Source organism: Brassica napus, chromosome A3 (genome assembly GCF_020379485.1).
Source record: "Brassica napus cultivar Da-Ae chromosome A3, Da-Ae, whole genome shotgun sequence".
Classification (NCBI taxonomy): domain Eukaryota; kingdom Viridiplantae; phylum Streptophyta; class Magnoliopsida; order Brassicales; family Brassicaceae; genus Brassica; species Brassica napus.
The window spans coordinates 26,810,438-26,834,862 of NC_063436.1; the positions used below are offsets into that span (position 1 = coordinate 26,810,438).

The 24,425-nt window shown below is 34.4% G+C and overlaps 3 protein-coding genes, 1 long non-coding RNA gene and 2 other non-coding genes across 8 annotated transcripts; 3 read left to right on the forward strand and 3 right to left on the reverse strand.

The window, feature by feature from the left end:
- Nucleotides 1–3,578: 3,578 nt before the first annotated feature.
- Nucleotides 3,579–5,911, forward strand: LOC106444625 (rRNA 2'-O-methyltransferase fibrillarin 2). Its single transcript, XM_013886080.3, has 7 exons — nt 3,579–3,700; nt 3,901–4,217; nt 4,298–4,393; nt 4,479–4,556; nt 4,627–4,803; nt 5,391–5,459; nt 5,554–5,911. Exons 1-7 carry the CDS (start codon nt 3,679–3,681, stop codon nt 5,734–5,736), a joined length of 942 nt encoding a protein of 313 aa, XP_013741534.2. The 5' UTR covers nt 3,579–3,678; the 3' UTR covers nt 5,737–5,911.
- On the forward strand, nt 4,928–5,001 carry LOC125607813. The gene has a single exon (XR_007338879.1). It is a non-coding gene; the product is annotated as a small nucleolar RNA snoR60 (small nucleolar RNA).
- A 1,993-nt stretch (nt 5,912–7,904) lies between the features above and the next one.
- Nucleotides 7,905–7,988, reverse strand: TRNAL-CAA. The gene has a single exon. It is a non-coding gene; the product is annotated as a tRNA-Leu (tRNA).
- Nucleotides 7,989–13,250: 5,262 nt separating this feature from the next.
- On the reverse strand, nt 13,251–15,997 carry LOC106440857 (protein DETOXIFICATION 35). Its single transcript, XM_048763650.1, has 8 exons — nt 15,926–15,997; nt 15,263–15,722; nt 14,383–15,008; nt 14,243–14,299; nt 13,937–14,175; nt 13,729–13,847; nt 13,559–13,645; nt 13,251–13,476 (listed from the first exon to the last, which is right to left on the reverse strand). Exons 2-8 carry the CDS (start codon nt 15,533–15,535, stop codon nt 13,411–13,413), a joined length of 1,467 nt encoding a protein of 488 aa, XP_048619607.1. The 5' UTR covers nt 15,536–15,722; nt 15,926–15,997; the 3' UTR covers nt 13,251–13,410.
- A 2,104-nt stretch (nt 15,998–18,101) lies between these two features.
- On the reverse strand, nt 18,102–19,791 carry LOC106440858. 2 transcript variants are annotated; one of them, XM_013882627.3, is made up of 3 exons: nt 19,585–19,786; nt 18,928–19,052; nt 18,102–18,849 (listed from the first exon to the last, which is right to left on the reverse strand). In XM_013882627.3, exon 3 carries the CDS (start codon nt 18,825–18,827, stop codon nt 18,285–18,287), a length of 543 nt encoding a protein of 180 aa, XP_013738081.1. In that variant the 5' UTR covers nt 18,828–18,849; nt 18,928–19,052; nt 19,585–19,786; the 3' UTR covers nt 18,102–18,284. The 2 variants fall into 2 exon arrangements, with proteins under 2 accessions (XP_013738081.1, XP_048619609.1); XM_048763652.1 differs by having other exon boundaries at nt 18,102–19,052; nt 19,585–19,791.
- A 1,587-nt stretch (nt 19,792–21,378) lies between these two features.
- Nucleotides 21,379–24,340, forward strand: LOC111198953. Of its 2 annotated transcripts, XR_002653084.2 has the most exons (4): nt 21,379–21,683; nt 21,843–22,172; nt 22,272–22,404; nt 22,494–24,340. It is a non-coding gene; the product is annotated as an uncharacterized LOC111198953 (long non-coding RNA). The 2 variants fall into 2 exon arrangements; XR_007326572.1 differs by having other exon boundaries at nt 21,379–22,172.
- The last annotated feature ends 85 nt before the right edge of the window (nt 24,341–24,425 follow it).

The window sequence follows — 24,425 nt, forward strand, 5'->3', positions numbered from 1 at the left end:
AATCTGCGTTTTAATAGTATCAGGTTAAAAGTTGATCCACAACATATTTGAAATATAAGTCATGTTCAAGCCAGTGTTCTAACTTTCTAATTATATTATATTGATTTTTGCTAGTCAATAAACAATGTTGGATCATTTTTCATTGGGTGCAAAACGTATAAAATGCAAACTGGAGTATTGAACTTGAGATAATAGAGGGTGCACATAAGAGATTTAGCCATTTTATCTATCAAAAATTATCAATATTGATAATATAATGGGTGCATGTGCCCTCATAGTGGACACTCTAGCTACGGCCCTGGACATAAACATGAAGATGAATGGTTTGGTCAACCGATACAGGTTATTGTTCGTTATTATATAGTATTTTCAGTATATGTAAACCAGTAACAGTCACATAAAAAGTTACCAGCTAATTTGTGGCCTGGAATGATAGATAGCATCGGCGTTTGAAAAAGCTGGATCCTTTTCAACGTGAATATCTAAACAAAATTGGTCTTCGAATCGGATCCTGCATGTAAGTTGGTGTGTTTGGCAGATTTGTATTATCTTATGATTTTTTGTCACAATCAATTATGCATTTGTTTATAAAGCGTCCTAATAAAAAAAATATACAAAGTTAGCTATAAGACAACTTCTCTTGGTCCACATAAAAGAAAGTATTTTACCAAGATTCTTTTAAAAGGAAACGATAATTACTTTGAAGACTTTTGAAGACGATTAAAAAGGATTGTCATGGAGTTTAAAGAGATTCTTTAGAACCAAATCGACTGGTTGTGAACAGCCTTGTAAGCAACAACTAGTTAACAAGTATATTAGTTAATTTATGTAATAAGTAGTTATCTTTTGTAATTGTTATTTGCTTAAAAATCTAGAACCAGATGGACATGTTACTGGTCTTAGCCGCCATACTTTAGTTAATGGAAGATCTTCGAAGATGTATGAATTATGATTCAAATGATTTGTGAATGGTTAAACTAGATTTGAGAAGGGTTGTTTAGTCGGTGTAAGTAAGAAAGATATAAGAGCATGATTAATGGAGGTTTTTAGGGTGGGTTTTTAGCGGAATATAAGAAACTGTTTCTTTATTACTTATTTAAGAACCGGTTCTTAGTTTTTTCAATGAAAAGTTAAGAGATGGTTTTTTATACTCCACTAAAAAATCTTAAGAACCCCTCATTAATTATGTTCTAAGATAAATCTTTGTGGTTATGGGCTAACAAGAGAGCGCACGTTTGCAGAGTGAATGCCCTTTCCGTGCGTGCGTACGAATGCAACCCTTTTTACCTTTCTCTCTTGATAAGAAAGTTATTCACTATTTAGAGTATAATATTTTGCAAACAATGATAGAAACTTAGAAAAAAATGGCAGTGGATCTTTTTGTGTAAGCAAACAAAATCCATAAAAATGACTTCTCTTTCGACATTTTCACTATCCTCTCTAGTCATGTAATCAATACATGACAACCAAATTAGTGATACCAGCACATCATGTGACCTGAACTTACACTTGTGATCATATATACAAATGCTCGAAAAATCTGCTTAGCCAGTACCAAGAAGCCAACTAAATAAAGCTTCACTTGTGTACACCTCTGGCTCTAGTTAATATATTTGAACTATGAAAGTCTAAATACGGAATGGGAAACTACATAGACACATATATAAAGAAGCATAACTAAAAATGGTATATATTATTGACAAAATTTTACGTCCAAAGGTCGTCGGTCATCCACCAGCAGTCAGTCACATGGATATCTAGTAGACATTGAACATGATATAAAGTGACATATAAGTGGAATAATCAATGGGAATCTTCATTCACATCCCTAAATAAAAAACATTTCGACGCTATGACCTAGCTATAGCTACTCCATTACATATATGAAAAGAGTTTATATAATTAATTTAGAAGTTGTGGAAAGTTATAATATGATTGGTAGGGAGAGGACTCGAGAAAAAGGGTTGGGGGCCAGCCAATGGGCCCTATTTCTTCCCCCAACATCCCACATGCACACTTCGTCTCTCCAATCTCTTTCATTCCGTATTTCACAATCTCACTTACTCATTGATTGTAATGTATTAGCCGCTTAGACTCAGTGCCGTGCCAAGGCATATTGAGGCCTAAGGCAAACTTAAAAATAAATATTTCATTTAAAATTTGGAAATAAATGTTTCCATTTCAACTTTGGAAATTGTAATACATATTTTTAAATATAAAATTACTGAAAACAAAAGAATTTTGTTGTAATTTTTTTAAATACAAAACATTATTTAAAAAAAACAGTAAAAAGGACTGAGACATAATATGTTTTCTTATATTCAAAAAATTATTTTGCCAAATTTCCATAATCAACATTTATAAGAAAATAATTTCATATAAGTATATGATAGTTAGGCCATTCAATAGTATCAATACATTTTTGGATGTATTTTATAAAATTATTAACTAAAATAACTAATTAGCAGTTCAACACTATTATAAAATGTTTTTCTATTTAATTTTTTTTTGAACGAAACTTTCCTATCTAACTTAAGTCACAATAAAATCATTAAGATTCTCTTCAGTCGCTTTCCATACACAAGATTTGGCATGTATTCATTGTTTAAGGTCCTATATCTATTGTGAATTGTAATTAAAATCCTAACATGAATTCAAGCGAAAATAACATCATGCTAAACTTATATTACCAATACCCTAAACAAGAACTTGGGGCCCCTAAAATATCTATTTTTTTGTGAGGCCTGAGGCAAATGCCTTTCTAGTAACACATAAGGCACGGCTCTGCTTAGACTTTTAGTAATCCAAGCGGTCGTAGACTCGTAGCTGGTGGTAAAAAAAAAACTGGGCTAAAGCGTATATCTATCAATTTTTTTTTTAAATAAAAAATCTACCAGTTTCATTTAAAACAAAAAATCTATCAGTTCTGTTAGAAATTAAATTATCATTTATTTGATTATTATCTTATTATTGTATTGATTCATGTCTTATTTTACTATGGTCCAATTTAAAGCCGAATACATTTATTTATTTATTGTTTTTTTTTAATTTATCAAATATTAATCTATAGAGTTGGGTCAACATCGGAAGTTGCTTCGTATTAACATCTAAACTATAAGATTAGTGCCCAAATATAATAAGTATAAACAAGGCAGCTTGTAAACCCTATGGAAGAGATGTTTCATACTAAGGCCCAACACAATGAGCTTAAGTCAAGGCCCAAACATAAAGTAAGAGTATATGCGTAAATAAAGAATAATCAACGCCAAGCAACCAAAAGCAGCATTAACGAAAGATCTTAGCTGGGTTTTTAAGTAAAAAGGTAAAAGATGTGTGTGGGCTCTACCAACTTTTTAGAAACCGTCTCTTACCGTTATCAATTAAGAGGCGATTGTTGGTGAGTTTTTGTACTGTTCACAAGCCTTACAACTGACACGTAACGTTCTACGATTAGTTTTTAAATTTTTTTTTTTTATAGACCAAAAAAATAGAAAAATAAAAACACATTGGGTTTTAGGGTCAATGGTGCTCTGAAGGTAAGGCCTTAATGGTTAAGGCCTCTACTAAAACCCTAGAGACGCACTTGTATAAAAACAATCACATTGCGCTAGCTAGGTTAATTGCTTACGACGTCACTAAACTCTCCCTTGAAACTTGTCTCTTCCTTCTCAAGCAAACATGAGACCTCCTCTAACTGGTGGTAAGAACCCTAGTCGCCGCTTCTTTTGACTCCATAGTTTAGTTTTTGTCTCCGTCGTAACAATAGCTAGTTCTCTGTTAGTTTTGTCGGAACTCTTTGTGTTTAGCTGAACTGAACATCAAAGTTGTTCCCTTTAGCTAAAAAGTCAATTGGGTATTGAGAATATTGAGTTTCTGCTTTAATGTTGCTTTGTGTTTTAGGACGTGGTGGTGGTGGGTTCAGCGGTGGACGTGGTGGCGGTGGGTTTAGTGGTGGACGGGGAGGTAGCTCTGGAGGTAGAGGAAGAGGTTTTGGAGACCGTGGACGCGGCAGAGGCATGAGAGGAAGAGGTAGAGGAGAGCCTGGTCGCGGAAGAGGAGCACCAGGACGTGGAGGAATGAAGGGAGGCAGCAAAGTGATTGTGGAGCCACACAGACACGCTGGAGTGTTCATTGCAAAGAGTAAAGAAGATGCTCTTGTTACTAAAAACTTGGTTCCTGGTGAAGCTGTTTACAACGAGAAGAGAATCTCTGTTCAGGTATGTTATTAGATGATTGATTGATACTTTCTGTTTGTATGTTTACCTCTTTCTTAATTGGTTTTTGATTGAATCTACAGAATGAGGATGGAACCAAGACTGAGTACAGGGTGTGGAACCCTTTCCGTTCTAAGTTGGCCGCTGCTATTCTCGGTGGTGTTGATAACATTTATATCGTAAGTTGGACTCTTTTGTTAATCTTATGTATGCTGATGTCTGTGGGAAGTGTTCATGTATTGCTTGTTTTATGTTTCAATGTAGATACCTGGTGCTAAAGTTCTATACCTTGGTGCTGCCTCTGGAACTACAGTCTCCCATGTATCTGATATTGTTGGACCTGTAAGCAAAACTTAGCCTCTATGTTTGTTGATGATTATAAGTCATAAACGTTGTCTTTGTGATATTGTAGGAGGGATGTGTTTACGCGGTTGAGTTTTCTCACAGAAGTGGTAGAGACTTGGTGAACATGGCTAAGAAGAGAACTAATGTTATTCCCATCATTGAAGATGCTAGACACCCTACTAAATACAGAATGCTCGTAGGCATGGTTGATGTTATCTTCGCTGATGTTGCTCAGCCTGATCAGGTTTGCTTTTCTTACACCTTTACACTGGGAATGATCTGATACTGAAGTCAGAGTTGCTTAAAAAACTTTTGCTGTCTAGCATTATATTTTGTATTTGGTGGCAATTAGAACGGTGTTCTAATGATAGCAAATGATGAGCTTTACTTGGATTCCCCTTCAGATCATCATGGGTGATGCAAACTCCAAGTTTCTGATGCTTAAGAACATCTTGTTTCTCTTTTCTTAAATATAGTTTCAGTTTTTGGTTTCTTTTCGGATTTTTATGTCTTGTTCTTAAAAAATGGCAACTGTAGTATATGTTCTGTACATTTTGCATTTACTATTTTTTGGTTTTCAAACTAAATATCTATTTTTGAAAAATACAAATTCAGAATCGGTTTTGGTTTCACTGGTGTAGATAAATCAATAATATTTTAGTCATTAGTTTTTGATTTGATAATTTGATTGGAGCTGATGATGCAATTTAGCTTTTCTTGTTCAAAGTTTCTAATGTCATTTTGGTTTCAAGAGTTGCTATTATATTATATTTATATGTAATGATTGTTCTTTATGAAATGTTGTTTGTTCTCTTAAAAACCCTTAAATAGGCTAGGATCGTGGCTTTGAATGCAAATTTCTTCCTCAAAACAGGAGGTCACTTTGTTATCTCAATCAAGGTTAGTAGCATTCCACAAACATTCTTTCATGAAACTTTGAACGTTCATTTTCGGACAAAAGATTAGTAAACATGTTTCTCTCTCGTTTTTGCAGGCTAACTGTATCGATTCAACAGTTCCAGCAGAAGCTGTGTTTCAGAGCGAAGTGAAGAAGCTGCAACAAGAGCAGTTCAAGCCAGCAGAGCAAGTGACTCTTGAGCCATTTGAGCGTGACCATGCTTGCGTCGTTGGTACCTACCGTGCGCCTAAGAAGGTCAAGGCTGCTACTGCTGCTTAGTAGTTCAGAGATTCCTTCTTTTTTTTTTTTAGATTTGGTTCACTCCTTTTTTGTTCCTCAGATTTTGCTTCTATCTTTCCTCCCTTTAGAATCTCTAAGGTTTTAGGTTTTTTATCCAAGTTTTGAGTATGTATACTTTTTGAACCTTGTTACTAATCTATTTTTTGTTTGTTCATCACTCCATAGGGTTAAAGCAATTTTACTCAATTTTCACTTTTATTCCATTAAAAAAAAGATGGAGTTATACATTGGAGATGCTCTTAGGCTTTTTAATCCTGAACTTATTTAATCAGAACTGGGTTTTAGAAAAAGTTTTATAAAATTTCCTGACTTGTTTGTTTGAATTATAATCATAAACTAGATTTTGACCCGCGCTTTTTGAATTTAATAATTTTTAATATAAATATTTATATAAGATAGTTTGGCCATATTATTCGGAACCGAATAATCAACCCGTACCAAATTAAAAAAATGAAACCAAACTTGAACCAAAATTTATAAATAACCGAACATATCATATATCTCTAGAACCAAGATAAATAGATACCTGAATTTTTAAAATACAAATTATATACCTACAAATATTAATTATATGTAATTTCTAAATATCCAAATATCTTAAATATACTATTTATAAGCTGAATTATCCAATAAAAACAAATTACTCAAACATTTTTTTCAAATATTAAAAAAAATATCTTAATAAGTCCTCAACATTCAGTCTAATTTTCTACTAAAAGGTACCAAAACACCAATAAGTGATATCCACAGTCAAACCAGTAAACGCAGTCACTATATATAATCTAGTTTCAATTTAATAAAAATCTATTATTTAAAATCCTTTAAAATCTAAAATCCATATTAACTCGTGAATCTATACCAGATGACATGGTAAAAATCTAAAATAACATGATAAAAATTTTCAAAATTTGATTAAATTTCTCATATAAATTTTACTAAGATATAAAATTGAATAAACTACATTTTTTTATGTTATACATTCTAGTTTATAGGTTTTATAATTACTATATTAAGATTAAATTTTTGAGTTTTAGAAATAAAATTATTATTAAGTTGAGTATAGTTGAGTTACCTATAAATGTTAAAAATAAAAATATATTTTATTTAAACATAAAAAACATTCTAAAATGCTATAATTTTCTGAGAAAATATTTATACAAAACTTTTTCTCCTAATAAACCCAGTTGTAAAAGATTTTCATTACAAAAATAACCTAGGAAGGTTTTCAAAGAAAAAGCTATAATTTTGAAATATAATTAAGCTTGTTGTTGTACTGTGAAGTATTTTTCTAATCGTAATTGGAAGTTAATATGTTTTGACCGTCGAATGGTATCATGTTTTTAACTTTCTGTTAACCGTACTTGCATCATGTTTTTATGTTAGTTTGGGTCATAAAACATTTAATATGAATTAAAAGTATGGTATTGTTCAGACTTTAATTACCAATAAATCCAAATGTTTTTATAGTAACTGCTTTTGTTAAAGAAAAATGATCTTGGGTTGTGTGATTATTAAATCAGTTATAAAATAATCTGTTTTTTTAATAGGTTTAGTGACACAAAAGTAATATTCCAAGGAAAAATAGGGGTAAAATATATCAATGATTCTGAATTAATAATATTGATGTATAAATCTTTGGTGTATTATAGTAAGTTGAGTATTAAATAAGAGTATTGGTTATTTTATAGTTAGAGAAATATAAGGTAATTGATTAGTGTATAGTTAGAGAAATATAGGGTGAGACCAAAAAAATAGTTAAGTCTAGTGAATATGTCCAACAACCTTTCATAAATAGATTTTTTGGGACTGCTTCCTTTTTAATAGTAGAGATATAACATGAACCGACTTTCACCCTCGTGGTGATGAATGAATGTCAATGGTGAGGTTAAGAAAAAAAAAGAGAAAATATATTCTTGAACCAGGGATTTGCTTCGTCACGGCCATATCCACATACCACCAATACCTGTAACTGTAAGCAACTATGTTTAATGATGATTCACAACTCTTTATTTAGTGAACGAGGACGTGTTACTTGTATTCATGAAATGAGCACACAGAAGGTAGCAGGATAAAAACTATGCTAGCTTTAGTGGTAGTATTAAAACCAGTTTTCATCAAAAAAATGAACATTAATAAAAAATGAAAATTGTCAGAAGTGGGATTTGAACCCACGCCCTCTTTCGAAGACCAGAACTTGAGTCTGGCGCCTTAGACCACTCGGCCATCCTGACTATTTGTTTATACAAATAAGAAAAGTTATAATATCTTATACTTATGTAAAATAAAAAATTTCTTAAAGCAATTATATATTGGAAACTAGAAGTCTTCCGGCGCTACGCGCCGGGTTCGGATATTTTATTTGATCCAATTTTTAAAATCTTGTGTTTTGGTATTTAGTTGTTAGGAGTGATGTAGTTGAGTGTTGTTGAAAGGTTTTGCATCTTAAAAAGTGTTTAAATTGGTATAGTCTTTACGGGAAGTTAGTGTTTTTAAGTGTTTATATTTTGGAGTTGATATATGAGCTCATGTTTCGTATCTCAGTGTAATATCTGGTGTTGTATCCATGCGGTTTTCTTTATTTTCAATTTCGTTTTACTAAGTTATGGTAAAGGGGTTGAGCATAAAGGGGTTGAGCTCTTAAACTGAGCATTTTGAAAGAACTGATAAATTAAATTTAAAATAAATATTCTACGTCACTGGAAATAAATATCTCAGTAACCATCTTAGATCCTCTCAGCGTTTTTTTGTGTACATATCAATGGGAAGATCAATGAGGCATTTAGATTGTCGAACTTCTGTGAGGAAGATAAGCAATGCTGATCGTGATAATCATTCATGCGTTCACTTCTTCAGTCTTCGATAATCGTAATCATTCATGCATTCACTGGAAATTGATTGTTAGTAAATTTAATTATTTTAGATCAATTGAGTTTTAATGATGATTTTTGTTAGACCATTCTAAAATCACATATAAAATTATGAGATTTGTTTTTTTTTAAATAAGAAAATTTACTTAAACATTCTAAAATGATTAGAAGTCTCCTGAAAATTATAATTTTAACTATTCTCAATAACATTAGTTTTCAAAACGTTTTATTAAATAGTAGGTTTTTTTTATTTTTAATGACATTGGATTTCATACACAATTTATCAAATAGTAATTCTATAACATTCATTTTTTTAAAAAAGATTGTGCTTGTATAACAATAAATTTGTCATTTAAAACAAATCATCTTGACTATTTTGCATGCTTCATTGCATGGGAAGTATATATATATATTTTGTCATGTTATATCAATGTTTTTTTCGTATTATTTTAAAAAGTATTTTAATGGGAAATGCAAAATGAAAACAAAGTAAGCAAGGAATACAAATTGAAGATCTATTCGAATCTTGAACGTGTACCAAAAATCCAAAATGAGAAATTTAAAGGTTATGAAGAACGTGAACTTGTAAACGCAAAGAACGTTTTGGTGTATAGCATGTTCTTTAATCCATGAGATCATTGAATCCCGACATCATCTTGTAGAACTCGATCAGCAAGAAGAAATGAAAACAGTTGGAGCAGACCATGGTATCAGCTCCCTCTTGAGGATGGCAGTTTAGATGTGGCCACATTTTCTGCATTGAACTCACATAGGTTTGTTTCATGTGAAGAAAGGGGCGTGCCATAGAACGCTGGAAATTTGCCATGCAATCTTCCACCACTGAAATACCTTTATCATCGGTGAGTTTGTTGATGATTTTCACTCCGTTCTCAGTCTCGCCGGCCATGAGGAGAACACCATAAACGTACGTCCCTTGGATGTGACCACCCTTTGAAGCTATGTGGATTTGCTCAAATGGTGTTATTTTATAATAGAGTTATTCTATTATAGTATATAATGCATAAGAGATTATAGAGTTCTATTGGAGATGCACTTACTTAATTGAATGGTATTATATTGCGACAAAAAATGGGTTTATTAATAGGTTACAAAACTATCACCAAAGACCAATCTCTTTTGCTTGTTGTTGTAATTTAGTTGTTGTATGAACTCTGGGTAATGGGCCGGTTTGGACCCACTATCTATTTTAATTTTAGTAATCGTTTCACAAAAAAGACCAATCATGCAAGCATGGATCTTGGTCCTTAGACAAGAATGAGTACGAAATGATATTAGTTATCTAACTTTTGGACAAAACTATTTTTTATGTTTTTTATAGTTGTATATAATTTATATTTGCCATATAAGAAGAAGAGAAGACGTTGTTAATATAATCCAAAAAATGAAGAACTGAAGCTCTGTTTTCCGTCAGTAAAAGGAAGAACTGAAGCTCTGTTTTTCTAAAAAAATATTTTTTTTTTATCTGCAGGAACAACTTTGTTTTTCTTTTTTTTTTCAATCCAAATGTCGGTTGAGTTATAAAACAAAACCATAGACCACATTCTTTAAACAACTGTTTTTTGAAATGAATAAAATTCAACATTCTTTTAAAAGAAAAAGGTATAAAGAATTTTCTAATCGTGTTTCTTACACATTCAAGCAAGCAAAACCAGTCTAATGTCCGACGTCCTTGTTAAATCTATGAATCAAAACGTTCACTTAAAAACCAAAAAGAGGAAATACTAATCACAATCCAAATTAACTAAGATGAAGATCCAAAAGAACTTCATATAAAAAGATAAATGTAAAGTGTGTGAGACTATAGTTTTTCTTATATAAACATGATTTATTTCCGAGAAGGAACAGTGTGACAGTCTATTCTAGTATTCAGCACGGATCAGATATATGGGTTTTTGAAACTATATGTGATTTTTTTTCGTTTCGTCTGAATCGACAATTTACAATCTGAATTGCTTTGAGACTATCTAGATAATCAATGTTCGGATTTTCAATAAAATATGTTTTTAGTCGAATCAAATCTGTTCGCGAAAATAAAATAAACTTTATTTTTAATTTTTTTATAATTTAGTGAAAACAAAAATATATTTTGAATGGTACCACAAATAATAGCGACATCATATGAGATCATAAAGTTTCGTGCGAGTGAATCGGGTGGACAGAGATATTAGTGTGAGAGGTTCAAACCAAATGATAAACTTATCATATTATTCTTTAAAAAATTGAGATCTCTATACTATCCTCTGTAGTTAAATGTTATTATACACGAACCATTGAAAATCAAAAAACCAGGAGCAGTGGTTGGCCGAACATGAGCAAGACATGCTGTAACACATCATCAGTTGTTCTTTCTTCAACTTGTTTGTCGTTGCTTTTGAATATTAGTCGACGGACATCACCCAATCGTTTGTTGTCTCTATCTTCATTCAGAGCATAACCAGGTTTTCTCCAAAACATTATAGATAATTTCCTTAGCTACAACAAACACTGAGACAAAATAAAACACACAGAAATAGCTTTCATCCAATTTACAGCAATAAACCAGTTTCACATTAACGATCAAACTTGCTTCTGATCTCAAACCACAAAACCTTCTTTAGTAAAGAAACTTTCTGATTGTTCACAACAACTAAAGTTCTCAACTCTTGAAGAGAAATCATACATCAAAAAAGGGTTTCTCTCCAGAGAAATAAGGAGAACCCCATTCCTTCGTAACTGTCTTCTGTAACATATCAAAGAAAAAACCATAGACCCTAGAGAACGTTGATAATTTAAACTTTAGTGAAAATCTTTTCGTTTCAGATATCTCTTTTTCTGCCTATGCCTTGTGTGCAGTTGATGCTCCTATAGCTGTTAGATAAAACCACCAAAGAAACAAAGGAAGTTCAGAAATTAATTAACCAAAACATGTGAGCATGAGCAATAACTTCTGGTTTCACCTTGTTTCTAGCTTTATTGATCTCCTGCAAAAATAAAGAAAAAGATATTGTTTTTTTTTTGTTCAGACACTGAATCAAACCAAAACATGTCTTCAATTTGTGTATTCCTTCGAATTTAACTCGTGTTTTCTTAGCTAAATTGTTTTAATTTTTGTTAATCAAAGAAAACACTGCTATATTCTCCTGATCTGAAAAACCAAAATCGAAACCAATAAATTAACTGTAGACAATGAGATCAAAAGTAGAGACTCTAGACAAATCCAGAATGAGATGGCAAACTTGGTCAGCCGGTTTACTTGTCCAAACGGATCTAACCCATTTTCTTGGTGATTAAACTCCTCTTGAGTTTTAGAGTTAGTGATATCAGAGAAACTCTGTCTAACTCTTTCTAAACTGTAAAAGAGATGAATGTTGAAGAGGTGATATATACCTTCAATTCTTATCGTTGCCAACTTGCCATTATGCGTTGAGTGCTTTGACTCTTTTCGTTGAAAATGGTTTGTATACCCATAAGTTCCCCAACGTTATCTGCAAACCACCACTTAAATGAAGACTTCTTTCCTGGGTTATGTAAAAATGTTATTTGGTGTGCTTTTAAAGGAATTAGATTAAACTGAACCTGGCAAGTCGGTGTTTGTGTTAGCCAAATCAGATTGTGTCAAAGTTGCAGAACCACCAGAAGCTCTCTCTCGGATTCTGTTCCACCGTCGCAGCAATCTCAACGAACATGGTTTGGTCCGTAAAACTAATAGCAACAGGGGCGTCAACAGACCTGATGTTCGTGTTGCTTGGTGTAACATCAAAAAATCTTGCTCATGATCTCTCTTTCAAGATTTCCCTAAAGGTGTTCAAGTGGCAAACGTTGATAGGCTTGGATTAGCGTTGACTGCGAAGGGGTAAGATGGATCAGAAAACTACAAAATCCATAAACTCGTTCTGTTAATTTGATAAACAAAGAGATATTCGACATACCTTCCCATTAATCAGCAGGATATCAATGCCCAAAATCGAAGCAGACGTATCAGACTATCAAGGAATAACATTAGATATGAATTAGGAGGAGGAGCGTTACGGCGTCGGTGAAGACGAATGGGAAGCGTTACCGGGACAGTTACACAATTGGGAGGATTTGCCTTAAATCCACGGTTCCAAAAACACGGCAGTGCTCGTGACCTCGAAACGACGGAGATATGGAAGAAGGGTGAATCATTTATGGGCCTATTATGCTAGATTTAACTACTCATTAAACATTTAAGGTCCATCTTCGAACTCTGCAGCGTGAAAATTAAAACTGGAGCCGCCACATTTAAGATTTGGGCTTAATCTGCAAATGTAATAAAAGCCCAGATGAAATAAACGGATTAATAGACCTGAAGCAAAAAAAAATCGGAAACAGCTTGGTGTGCTGATACGTGTCACGAAATGCCCCACTCTTTATGGTGATGTGGCTGCAGGAGGTGAGAGAAAACCCAACTTTATTGTATAAGATGTACAAGTCTTGAATTCATAAAAAGTTAGTACAGGGTTCTTTGAATTCATAAGTTAGTACATGGTTGTTTGAATTCATGTGAAAGTTTAAATAGGTTGGTTGATACATTTAAGTCAGATGAGCAGATGTACCTGACATTTGGTAGGTTCAGTTGCATTTATCTTTTCTTTTGGAAGAAAATAACAAAAGCACCGTTTGTTACTTCACTGGTCGAGTAGTTTCCTAGAGCCTAATAAAGTTTCTACTGGTGGTACCAAACCAATGAGAGAACACAAACAAAAAAAGCCTTAGAGCTACATATTCATTCATTTTCAAAGCTAAACAAAAGAGAAACCACAAATCATGCAATTAAATCCTTTGTTTCACTCCCTCCCCACTTCTTCATACGTTCCATTGTCTCCTCCACCTGTTCATCACAATTATTTATTAACGAATCTCAATGGACAAGTGTGTATGGATACGGTTTTGTGTCTTAATAAGGTTCTTACCTCTTTATTCCAGTTTGTCTTGTACAGAACAACTATCAGTAACAACGTTTGAAGCGCTGTTCCTGCTATCATTCCACCCCAAAGTCCCTGAAAACATTATTAAAGTATAATCACTATTAATGAACTTGAAAGGTTGCATTACAGTAAATTTTAAGCATGTTTTTACTTACCATCACTCCCAAGTTTGCTTTGTAACCAAGAAGATACCCAAAGGGAAGGCCAAAAATGTAGTAACAACCCAAGTTGATATAAGCCACTAAGCCTTGCCAACCACCTCCAATAGCCACACCTAATGAATTAAGCCAAGAGACTGTTATTATGATGTGATGAAAACCTCTGGTTTGGTTTTTGATGGAAGAAAAGATATTATTGTGTTACCGGAAATAACTGGCTGCACGCTGTTGAGAACCATGGTTATACCAAGAAGATAAGCTAGCTTAGACACTGCCCGTTTTAGTACTTCGCTGCTTGTGAAGATGATAGCAAAATGGTCTCTGGCTATGATGATAGCCACCATAAAGACAAGACCAATGAGGAGAGACTGGAACACCGTTACATAGACAGAGTATTTAGCTGCTCGTGGACGGCCTAACCCAAGCTCATTAGAGACACGGACACTAACACAGGTAGACAACACATTAGCTTCATAAGTCTAATATATAGTTACCTAAACAATGTCGGTACCTTATAGCAGCGTTTATTCCAATGAACAACATAGCCTCCACACCATTAACATTCATGCTGAAATGTCAAAATATTTCAAATATTACGTGATAGTAAAATATGATTAGTATACAAAAGCATTTTTTGTGAAAGTCACTAACCATATAGAAAGGGAATCAACAGCGATGACAGCGTTGTCAAGACGACCAGTTAGGACAATGATACTCATCATATACCAAAGCTCAAGACAAAGCATAACAGCAGACGCAATAGAGAGCCTTACAAAAGCCCAAATCTCTTTAAAAGCCAACCAAGTCAAGCCAGTCCACCCTTCATTACACCAACCAATCACATAAACAATCTGAGAGATCGCTGTTCCCCAGTTCGTAATACTAAACGCCAAAGCGGCACCGTTTGTTCCCCAACCAAACACAACTATGAACAGCCAGAGCATAGCAACGTGCATGATAAGAGCAACGAAACCAATCCAAGCAATGGCGATGACTTTGCTCTGCGCTTGAAGGAACTTGGAGGTAGGGAAAGTGAAGGCCATCGAGAAGAGCTGAGGGATAGTTAGAAGAGTGAACTCTCCAGCTGCTACAGCTATCTCCTCTGCTTGACCGAGAAGTCTCAAGACCGGTGTGGCGAAGACGTAGATAGGAAGGAGGAAGATGCATGAAACGAATAAGATGATCCATGATCTTTGCATGTAGACGCCTAACATGTTGACTTGACCAGCTCCAAAGGCTTGGCCACAGAGTGTTTCAAGTGCACTTCCCATGCCAAGCTACACCAAAGCAAGTTTCATCAAGATTCAACAAAATATTTGATCATGTCTGTCCTGAAATTTTTATAGATAATTAATTTAATAAAAAAAGTTAATTATTCTTTTTTTAATAAATTTGGAGGTCTATGTAAATTACTTTTGTGTTTCAAAAAGAAATGTAAATGAATTTTATAATGTTAGAGACTATAAGCTAATATTTTATTTGTCTATGCTCATGACCTGAGTTATAAGGAATCTAGAGAGAGAGAGAGTACCAAGAAGCCGAAGGAGAAGGTGCCGATGACGGAGAGAGAGATGGAGACGGCGGAGAGCTCTATCTCGCCGATGTGACCGACGAAGATGTTGGTGAAGGAGGTAACACCGTACTGGCAGATGATGTTAAAACCTATCGGAGCAGCGATCTTCCACAACTTGGCCGACTCCATAGAAAAGACTCGCTTCACGTCGCTCAACGTCCTCGCGGGCGAGTAATCTTCATCTACCGTATCGCCACCACCGTGCTCAAGAAGCGGCGTCGTCGGTTCCATCTCCTCCTCTGAGTCACAAACGTTAAACCTACGCTTGCTCACTCACTAGCCTCTCTTTTAAGTCTTTTATCTCTTTTTGAGTCAATGTCTGTTGCGAATTAATAGGTTTGGTTTTATATAACAAAGACGTTGGATCACACACTTCTCTCCACCCTTCGTTTTTGCATACTAATCTTATTTTATTATCCTGTAAATAAATATATATATATTAGTTGTTTTCACAACAAGTCAATTATATATGACAGTTTGCGGAAAATATCATTTTTTGCCAAGAAAAAAATTGAAGATTTGAAATGTAATGTTTTGAATACATTGGTTGCATGCTAGCCTTTAAATTTGATATTATGCCAAAAAGGAAGTTAATATTCTCGGAATAACTTGATTTATTACCTACTATAGTCTAAAAATAGGATAAAACCATATTTATCCATAGTTATAGAGCATAAATCTTTTTCTTAATAGTATGTTTAGAGTTTGGGAAGAATGATAATAGTTAATGGAAAAGAGAGAGAGAAAGAAAGAAAGTGTTGGAGAAACTTTCTTCGAAATGGGATTTGGTTGGTAAGGCTAACCGGTGGCGACGTTTGGCATATGAATCAAAGATTCATAAAAGAAGCAACCAAATAAACGTTGAGATGAGAGAGACATGTTGGCGTCGTACCTCCCTTTAATGCCTCTTTCCTGGCAAACGACAGAAAGCATTTACTAGGGAGAGAGGGAGAGAAAAGTTTGGTTGTATAGAAGAAGAATCACATGAAGGTTATTAATAATACATTTACTACTCATTGGTTAGTGATAGTATTTAGCAAGTTGTTGTAACGTCCCGGCCTCGACAGACTCCCATGTTTGTTCACTGGGCATGTGCGTTTTACTTTGTGAAACGGTAGGTATTAGGCATGGGCATAAAAACCGAAAACCAAAAACCGAACCGGAACCGAACCGAAAAACCGAATCTGAAACTGAACCAAAGTTCAAAGATAACTGAACGGTTCCTATATTTCTATAACCAAAAAACCGAACTGAGAACCGAATGGATATCCGAATATCTTAAATAAAATTTATATACCTAAAAATATTAATTATATTTAGTATTAAAAATACTAAATATTCAAAACTCACTACTTATATACCGAACTATCCAAAAAAATCGAAATACTCGAATAATTTTTTTATCTAGAGTATTTTAAATTATCCAAATTATCCTAAAGAACCGAATTACCCGAATAATTTTTATCCAAAGTAATAAAATTTATCTGAATTACCCTATTTATATATCCAAAAAATCCCCAATAAATTATTTTACCCCGAATCATCCAAAATTAACCAAAAAAACCGGAACCGAACCGTAACTGAATTGAAACCACAAATTTATTGGATATTAGTCGGTTCTTATAATTGTTATCTGAACTGACCCGAAACCGAAAAGAACCGAACCTGACCCAAACCGAATTTCATAGATAACCGAATGGTTCCTGTATCGCTAAACCGAAAAACCGAAAGAACTAAACCGAAATCGAACCGAAAACCGAAAGAACCGAACCGAAACCGAACCGAAAACCGAACGTCCAGGCCTAGTAGGTATGTTGTTATTTTTTTTAAGGTTCGGAAAAGTCTTATTTACTATTCATACAATCATCATGTGAAATTTCTATATGCTTTGATCTTATTTCCACAATATTGGAAATCATTTTTTGATAGATTACTCATCTTGAAAGTATTCCAGCTTAAGTATATTTAATTTTGAAAAAAAAAATTGGTGTAAATAAGTGACCAAGAAAATAAAAAAGTATTTTATTAATATAAAGTAATCAAATCAATTATTGTAAACATTTTCATGTACATCATCTTATACTTGAAATCTGATGTTACAGTTGTCCATCAATTTTAACTTCCAAAAGGTTAAAGACATAGCTCCACTTTCATGCTGGTAGCATATGTAAGGTAGGAAAGTTGCTTAATCCTTCTAGAAGCCAAAGAAGTGGGTTACGTAACGTATGGGTCGTCGGATGCACTGATCAATAACATTGGAAGAAGAGTCCGAGAATGAAACACCTTTTTTTTTTTCCTTAGGGGTGTTTCTACGGAAACTACTACTATGGTCCCATGGTCCAGCTTTCTTGTTTTGGTCTTCGTCGTCCCTACTGTGTTTAATTCATAATTTAAAAACCTTTTGTCACCAACCCAAACACACAGTACATCATCATCATCTTTAACTTGTGAACCGAGCCCATCCAGTTCACCAAAGGCCAATCCTGGCCAGGATGAAGATGCAAATCATGCAAATCCCCAATCAGCAAAAACAAAGCCGTGACTCTGAGGCTTTAATCTTTCAGTAAGATCCATACCAAGGCAAGCAACCATAATGCATTCATATGGTTAAATATATATTCACCGGTCCAAAAGTTAATCATCTCTCCATCACTGTGTCACACCACTGGAAACCATCTCTCTTTTTTTTCATCAGAAGGTGTGATTTTGTTGAGAAGTAACCAAGCAAGTCTTGGCATTTGGTTTGCATACAGTTAAAAAGTTTTTTTTTTGTGATATAAATAAAATATAGATGCAATTCAGATAAGAAGAGTTTTAAACATGTAAATGAATACAACTCGCAATGAAAACATAGTGTAAGCAACAGAGTAATCTCACATCAAAGCAACCAAAACGGCTATACAAATAAACAACACAGTAACTTATATCATAACACATTCATGATTCTTTTAGCAAACCAAATCTGGAATCATGGTATTTATCATCCCCGGAACATCCCATTGAACACAAAGGTGTTCCCGTCACTGTTTTTAGATATATGTAGCGACGAGACAGCCTGAGCAGCAATCAAATCAGCTGATACACCCATGTTGTCATCCCAAACATCACTAGCGAATGGCGACCAGTTACTGTCTCCTAATCCACAACCGTTTGACACAAACCCAATTCCTTGAACCGCATAGCTTTCACCTCTAAACATATCCATCTTGAAACCCTTTTCTTCACCAAACATGACTGGAGATGAATCATCGTCAGAGTCTTCACCCAGTAGGACGTGAAGAGCAACAGCTTCTGCAATAGCAGCACCTTCTTCATCTAACCTCTGTTGTTCTTCAAGTTTCTTCTGCTTCTTCTTCTCAAGCTCAGCTCTGATGGCTGCAGAAGTAGCAAGAGCTTTCTCAAGACGTCTCTTCTTCTTCTCAGCTTGTTTGACGCGGTCAGACTCATCTTTACCATGTGCCTTCTTCTTCTTCTTCACTTTCCTAGCTACTGGCTGAACTTGCTTGCACACCACGTGATCCATGCTTGCTTGCTTATACTATTATCTATAACTCTTTAACTAAATAAACTCGTAGTAGAAGGATGTCAAGAACTACTACAACCACTCTGGTATATAGGAATACCTCATGGTTCGGACAATACAATCCCAAAAAGAAACAAGTGGAGACAGCTGAAGAGAGACGTTGTAAGAATTAACATTTGGAATCACTCGTCCTCCTCTCCCATACCCCTTAGACTCGCCCATTTTCTGCATTTGGCAATTAATTAATTATTACTTTATTAGTTTTAAAGCTGCAAAGGAGAAACACAGAGAAGCTTAAAGGAGAATCATAGTTTTACTAGGCCGAACACACCACAGCATTTATAAGAAGCTAACGGTTGTAGAAACCAATGTTGTGTTCAAGAGACCAAATCTTAAAGGAAGTAAAATAAAGTCAACGGCTATATAGATTTCAAGACAAGTCAACGATAACACAAGATATAGGAGATACATCACATTCTCTAAAGCCTGATCATTTTTTGATGAATATTGAATCCCTTAATTGCCACCAAACTTCAACAACTCATATAAACATACAGCGAGAATGCCACAGAGAGAAAATAATCAAATTAAACCTCAAAACTTCAAGAAAAATCTCAAAGATTGAAAGCAATCAAACGAAAGAAAGTAAGATCTGACTCAGAAACTCAAGTTGGATCAGAATTCAATCGCACGATTAAGTCAATTCGATTGAAAAAGATATAAGGAAATTGAAGATGATACAAGTTTCGATCCAAACCTCTACACGTTGGCATAGAAGCGGCAACCTCAAAAGAATCCTTCTCAAGATGATCGAAAATACAGAGAGAGATGCTTGTTATCTGGATGAAGAGAAGAAAGTAATGACTGATGAGATAGAGAAGAGGAAAGAGACAGAACAGAGCCGTGAGATGATCAACAAAGAACACAAAAGACCGTCTTCTAATCATCCAATCATATTAAGCCATGTGGCGAGTTATGTCTAGATGGTCTACTACAGTTTCCAATATTGACTTGACCGTGTGTCAGATTGTTTCCTCGTAATAGATCTGCTAACAGCCGTTAGATTTGATATTTTGTTTCGTTCCTACGGTTGAGATTTATTAATATTACACTAGACCAAAACCAAATTGGGGGCAATTTTACACCTAAATTTTTAAGAGTCAATTTTTAATCAACTTGACAATTAACTACCATGATGTTTTTACATTCTTAAATCTGCAGGAGGATCAGCAAGTTTTGCATAAGCATTAGTTTCAGTCTTGTAGCTTACTTGACAAACTCTGCACCACTACACTAAGATTTGGTAGGGCTGGACATGATTACTTGGTATTTGGCTTGTTATTTGATTCGTATCCGTCTTGAAAAATCAAGAACTTGAGGTTGTCAAATAACAAGTCAACAAAATTTATTATCTGCAAGTTAGAATCAAGTATCATTATTTCTCTTTATATTTGTTTTGGGAGTTGTCTTATTACCTGTTATTCGTTACCTATTTTTTAAAAATACTTGTTATTTGCTAGAAAGTACTTGTTACTCGTGAAAAATATTTGTTTCATATATATTTTCTAACAAGTCAAATATATACCAAATACAAATACTACTACTTAAATAAGTCAAGCCAAATAGTGACAAGTACTTGTCTTGTGTCGATCCCTGATTTGATTTGGTTTCTACTCAAGTCTCGTTTAAACGACTAACACGAGCCGTTCACAACAACTCTTAAAAAATCAGCTCTCATGGATTATTTGGAGGGTTATCCCTCTTTATTCGTTTTTCGTAAGGTTTTTTACCCTCAGGACTATTTCAAACTTGAAAGTGAAAAACTTAGAAGCTTGGAATCAGGATTGAGTTTCTAAAATGAACACTAGCTAGATTGCCTTAGTTAAGACAATTGAGAGGAAAACAAGCACATCATGTATAGTTTTTGTTACCATTGTCCCATGTCTTTTACCGTAGATATGATATACAGGTGAACAGCCCGAGCTTATGGAAGCAGCATTGCCATTGAATAAGGTTTTCTGATCGACAAAGTGAACTAATATATATAATACATGTGCATGTTAGAAAATGCTTATCCTTTTTTTACTTGAATGATGGATCCAAACGTGAGCTGTCTTGCCTATCGGCACAATTGAAAACTTGAAGATCTTGAGATTCATTGATGTTGAATTCGAAATGTATCCTTTCCTTGAAGCTTTTTGCCAGAACAAGATCATTAGATCATCTTGAAAGCATTCCTTAAATACTGCATTAGCTTTTCATAAGAAACATGATCTTCACTTATGCTTCATCTGCCAACAAAGTTGATAGCAAGAAGTTTCATAAAGTATGGTTAGTATATATTGATTCGACCAATGATTTCATCCGTTTTTTTTGGGGGGGGGGGGGGGGGGGGGGGGGGGGGGGGGGGGGTTTGTTTGTTGGATTAAACCTGTTTTGCATAAGTAACTTTCACTCAGACTGAACATTTTTATGCGTAAGAATTATTATATTATTTTTTGATTGATTTTCAGCTAACTTAAGTGTCACTAAGACCATCTTTATCGCAAGTTCTTAGTAGAGGTTTTAAACAAAAGTAGGCATTTAATTAAATCAAAATAAATGAAAATTAAAGTAACCGATCCTTAATACAGAGTTTTGACAACCGACTATAGAGAGATTTCTTAATACACGTGTCACCAGGCTGTTATTTAGGAACTTTTTTATTTTCTCTTTTTTCTTTCTTTTCTCTTCTTTCTCTTCTTTCTCTCCTCTTCTCTCGTGTTCGTCGACTCAAAGAAAAACGACAGAGATGCCCGCTTGATCGCCGGCGTTCTGTTTCTCTCCGGCCGCCGAGTCTTTCACCTTTTTTTACTAGTAAGATTTTCGTTCTCTTATCGATGTCTTTGTTTATTATTATTATTTTTAATCGTTAGTTGAATCTGTTTGCAAATCTTCGTTGATGTGATTAAATTGGCTTAGATTAACCTTTTGTATGTGTTTGATTGTTGATTGTTCGATATGTATCTACTGGAGATTGAAACATAGGCTCAGTCTCGTGGGTACAGTAGCTTTCGATCTGGCTTTAACCGCCGCTGCAGCCTTCGCCGCCGATGATCATCTTCGTGAAAACGTCCCCGTCATGGTGGTCGAGACTGTTTTCCCTGGAGGATCCGACCCGAAGGCTACTGTCTCAACCCGATTGGCTTGGTCTTGTTTTCTAAGCAGGTAACATGACACAAGACGAGGCATGAAGTTGGTTGCTGTTTCTAAAAAAACACGAGGCATGAAGTTGGTAGAAAGTTACTTGGGAGTGGAAGGATCACGGACTTGTGTCTTGTGGTGATTGTGTCTTGTGGTGATTGTGTAATGTGTTTTAAGAAACCTTATCTTTGTTCTATCTACTTCCTCTTAAGTGCTATCAACGCTCTCGAGAGTTAATTGTTATTACCGTGTGTTGTGCAGATCATTACAATCATCCAAGCAGCAGCTGGTGCTGGCCGTACAATGCTGATAAGTGATAGTGGAAACGTTTACTCGTGTGGGAAAGATTCGTTCGGTGAAGCTGAATACGGAGGGCAAGGGTCTAATGTTCCTGGTGTTGATTTTGTTCTGTTTTCTCATTGTTTCAAATGTTCATGTTGATCTTGTTCATGCTAAAATGTTTAAATTTATCTTGTAATGCAGGTCTTGTTGTCTAGTTCGTATGTCAGGATCACTCACTCTATCTTCAAAGAACGTCAAGAATGGCTCGGGAAAGGTGTGTGTGTGTGTTGGAGTGTGTGTTGGAGTGTCACGAGATATGTGTGTCTGTTGTAGTTGTTGTCTTGTGGCACAAACAGTTTATAAATCACAAGAGAAGTGTTGTTGTTGTTGTCTTGTGTCGCGGGTGATTTATAAATCACAAGAGAAGTTGTAGTTGTTCTCTTGTGTCACAGACACTTTATAAATCACAAACACACTTGATTCTCTTTATAAATCACAATCAATTCTTCTCCTTCTCTTCACATTCTTCTCTTCATTTTTTTGCTCACATTCTTCTCTCAAATATGATGGGTGTTCAAATTACAATTCGTAATAGACAAATGCATCACCAACTCAAAACTGATTTGGTTGAACATTTATGAAGTAAATTTGTATGTGATGAAAACAACAACTGAGTTCGAGATGTTTATTTCAAATTATTTTCGTTTATTGTACTAATTTTTATTTTTATGTTTTCTTTTAAATCTATGTTTTAAATGTTATCTTTTAATATGTTTTATTTAATAAATAAATTTTATCTTAAAATTTTTTTTTTTTAAGAATCTCTAATTAAGAAACTCCCATTGGACCACTCAAAATAAGAGTTTCTTAACTAGAGTTCTTAATCCCACTAAAGTACATTTATATAACTAAATTATCATTAAGAAACCCATTTAAGAGTCATGGGATAATCATGCTCTAAGACACGTAGCAAAGTTGGACACCTTAATGAGATTGTTGTGGATTGGAAAATGGACACTGCAAAACGCGTTTTACTCATTTGGTTACGTTTAAAAATTATATATAGTCACTTTGGTCGGTCGAAACAAGGCTTACCATTCGTCCACGAATGAATCTTAAACTTTACAACAGCAAAAAAGAAATATAAAACACTAGACTTTCTAACAAAATGTGTAGTATTTAGGATTGATTATTGATTTGTGCGTTATTGGTTATATTGGAGCTACTTGGTCAAAAGCTGTACCGAACTTCCTATTTGTGTAAAAAGAAGCTATCATCGAATTTTTATATCGCACGTTTTATGTCATAATCTAATTATGCGTCCACGCCACCTCATCCTCATCCTCTGTCACTTTTCACCATCAAATAATTTGGTCTCCCTCTTATCTCTTGGGATTTAATTGGGTAGTGTCGTGGGAGTGTACATAATAAACTTACACTTACAATCGATGAGCATGATGAGATAATACTGTGATGTACCCACTGGTGAAATTAAAGTGAGTTAGTTCTAATAGAACAGACTAAGCACGTAACACGTATCCATAACTTTTTCTTTAAAGAATTATTCCCTTTTTATGATCTCACCCGCCAAGTAATAAACTGATACCATAGCACTAATATATCTTTGACTGTATAGTGGTTACGACTTCTAGACTGTACGTGTCTTCTTTACTCGTCTTCTACAGTATATTCGTATGTTGTACTCACTCGCAAAAGCTTCAGTGTTTGAAGTGTAAGAACATTTGCTCCAGTTCCACTAATGATCATTAATTATATACTACTTCGTTTTGCATAGTATTAATTAGTGAGCGTTTAGGGGTCTCCTTATTCATCTTCTATCTTTGATGTTGTTAAAGAAAAAAAGATGAGAGTGATTGCATGCAGCAATTGATTTCAACCTTTTCTTTTATTTTGAACATTAATGAATCATGACGTTACACGCAACGTTCGATGGCGCCATCTTCCACGAGATCGCGCGAAGAAGCGGGCCATACTATGAACGTAAGCTTAAATAAACTTGCGTGACGAAGAAACATCCAGAAACATCAATTTGGGTAGATGCATGAATATTATTAACTTGTTGGTTGCAAACGTGCATGCATAAGCAAAAGATCTTCTAGTGCAAGTCATAAT

Bases quoted from the DNA above. Each gene is read 5' to 3' on its own strand.
- LOC106440858 (XM_048763652.1), bottom strand. From the start codon at position 18,827: ATGGATCACGTGGTGTGCAAGCAAGTTCAGCCAGTAGCTAGGAAAGTG.
- LOC106444625 (XM_013886080.3), top strand. From the start codon at position 3,679: ATGAGACCTCCTCTAACTGGTG. The intron at 3,701-3,900 runs GTAAGAACCCTA...TTTGTGTTTTAG, and splicing joins GAGACCTCCTCTAACTGGTG to GACGTGGTGGTGGTGGGTTC. The intron at 4,804-5,390 runs GTTTGCTTTTCT...ACCCTTAAATAG, and splicing joins ATGTTGCTCAGCCTGATCAG to GCTAGGATCGTGGCTTTGAA.
- LOC106440857 (XM_048763650.1), bottom strand. From the start codon at position 15,535: ATGGAACCGACGACGCCGCTTCTTGAGCACGGTGGTGGCGATACGGTA. The intron at 13,646-13,728 runs GTAAGTAAAAAC...TAATGTTTTCAG, and splicing joins AAGCAAACTTGGGAGTGATG to GGACTTTGGGGTGGAATGAT. The intron at 13,477-13,558 runs GTAAGAACCTTA...TGTGATGAACAG, and splicing joins AGACAAACTGGAATAAAGAG to GTGGAGGAGACAATGGAACG.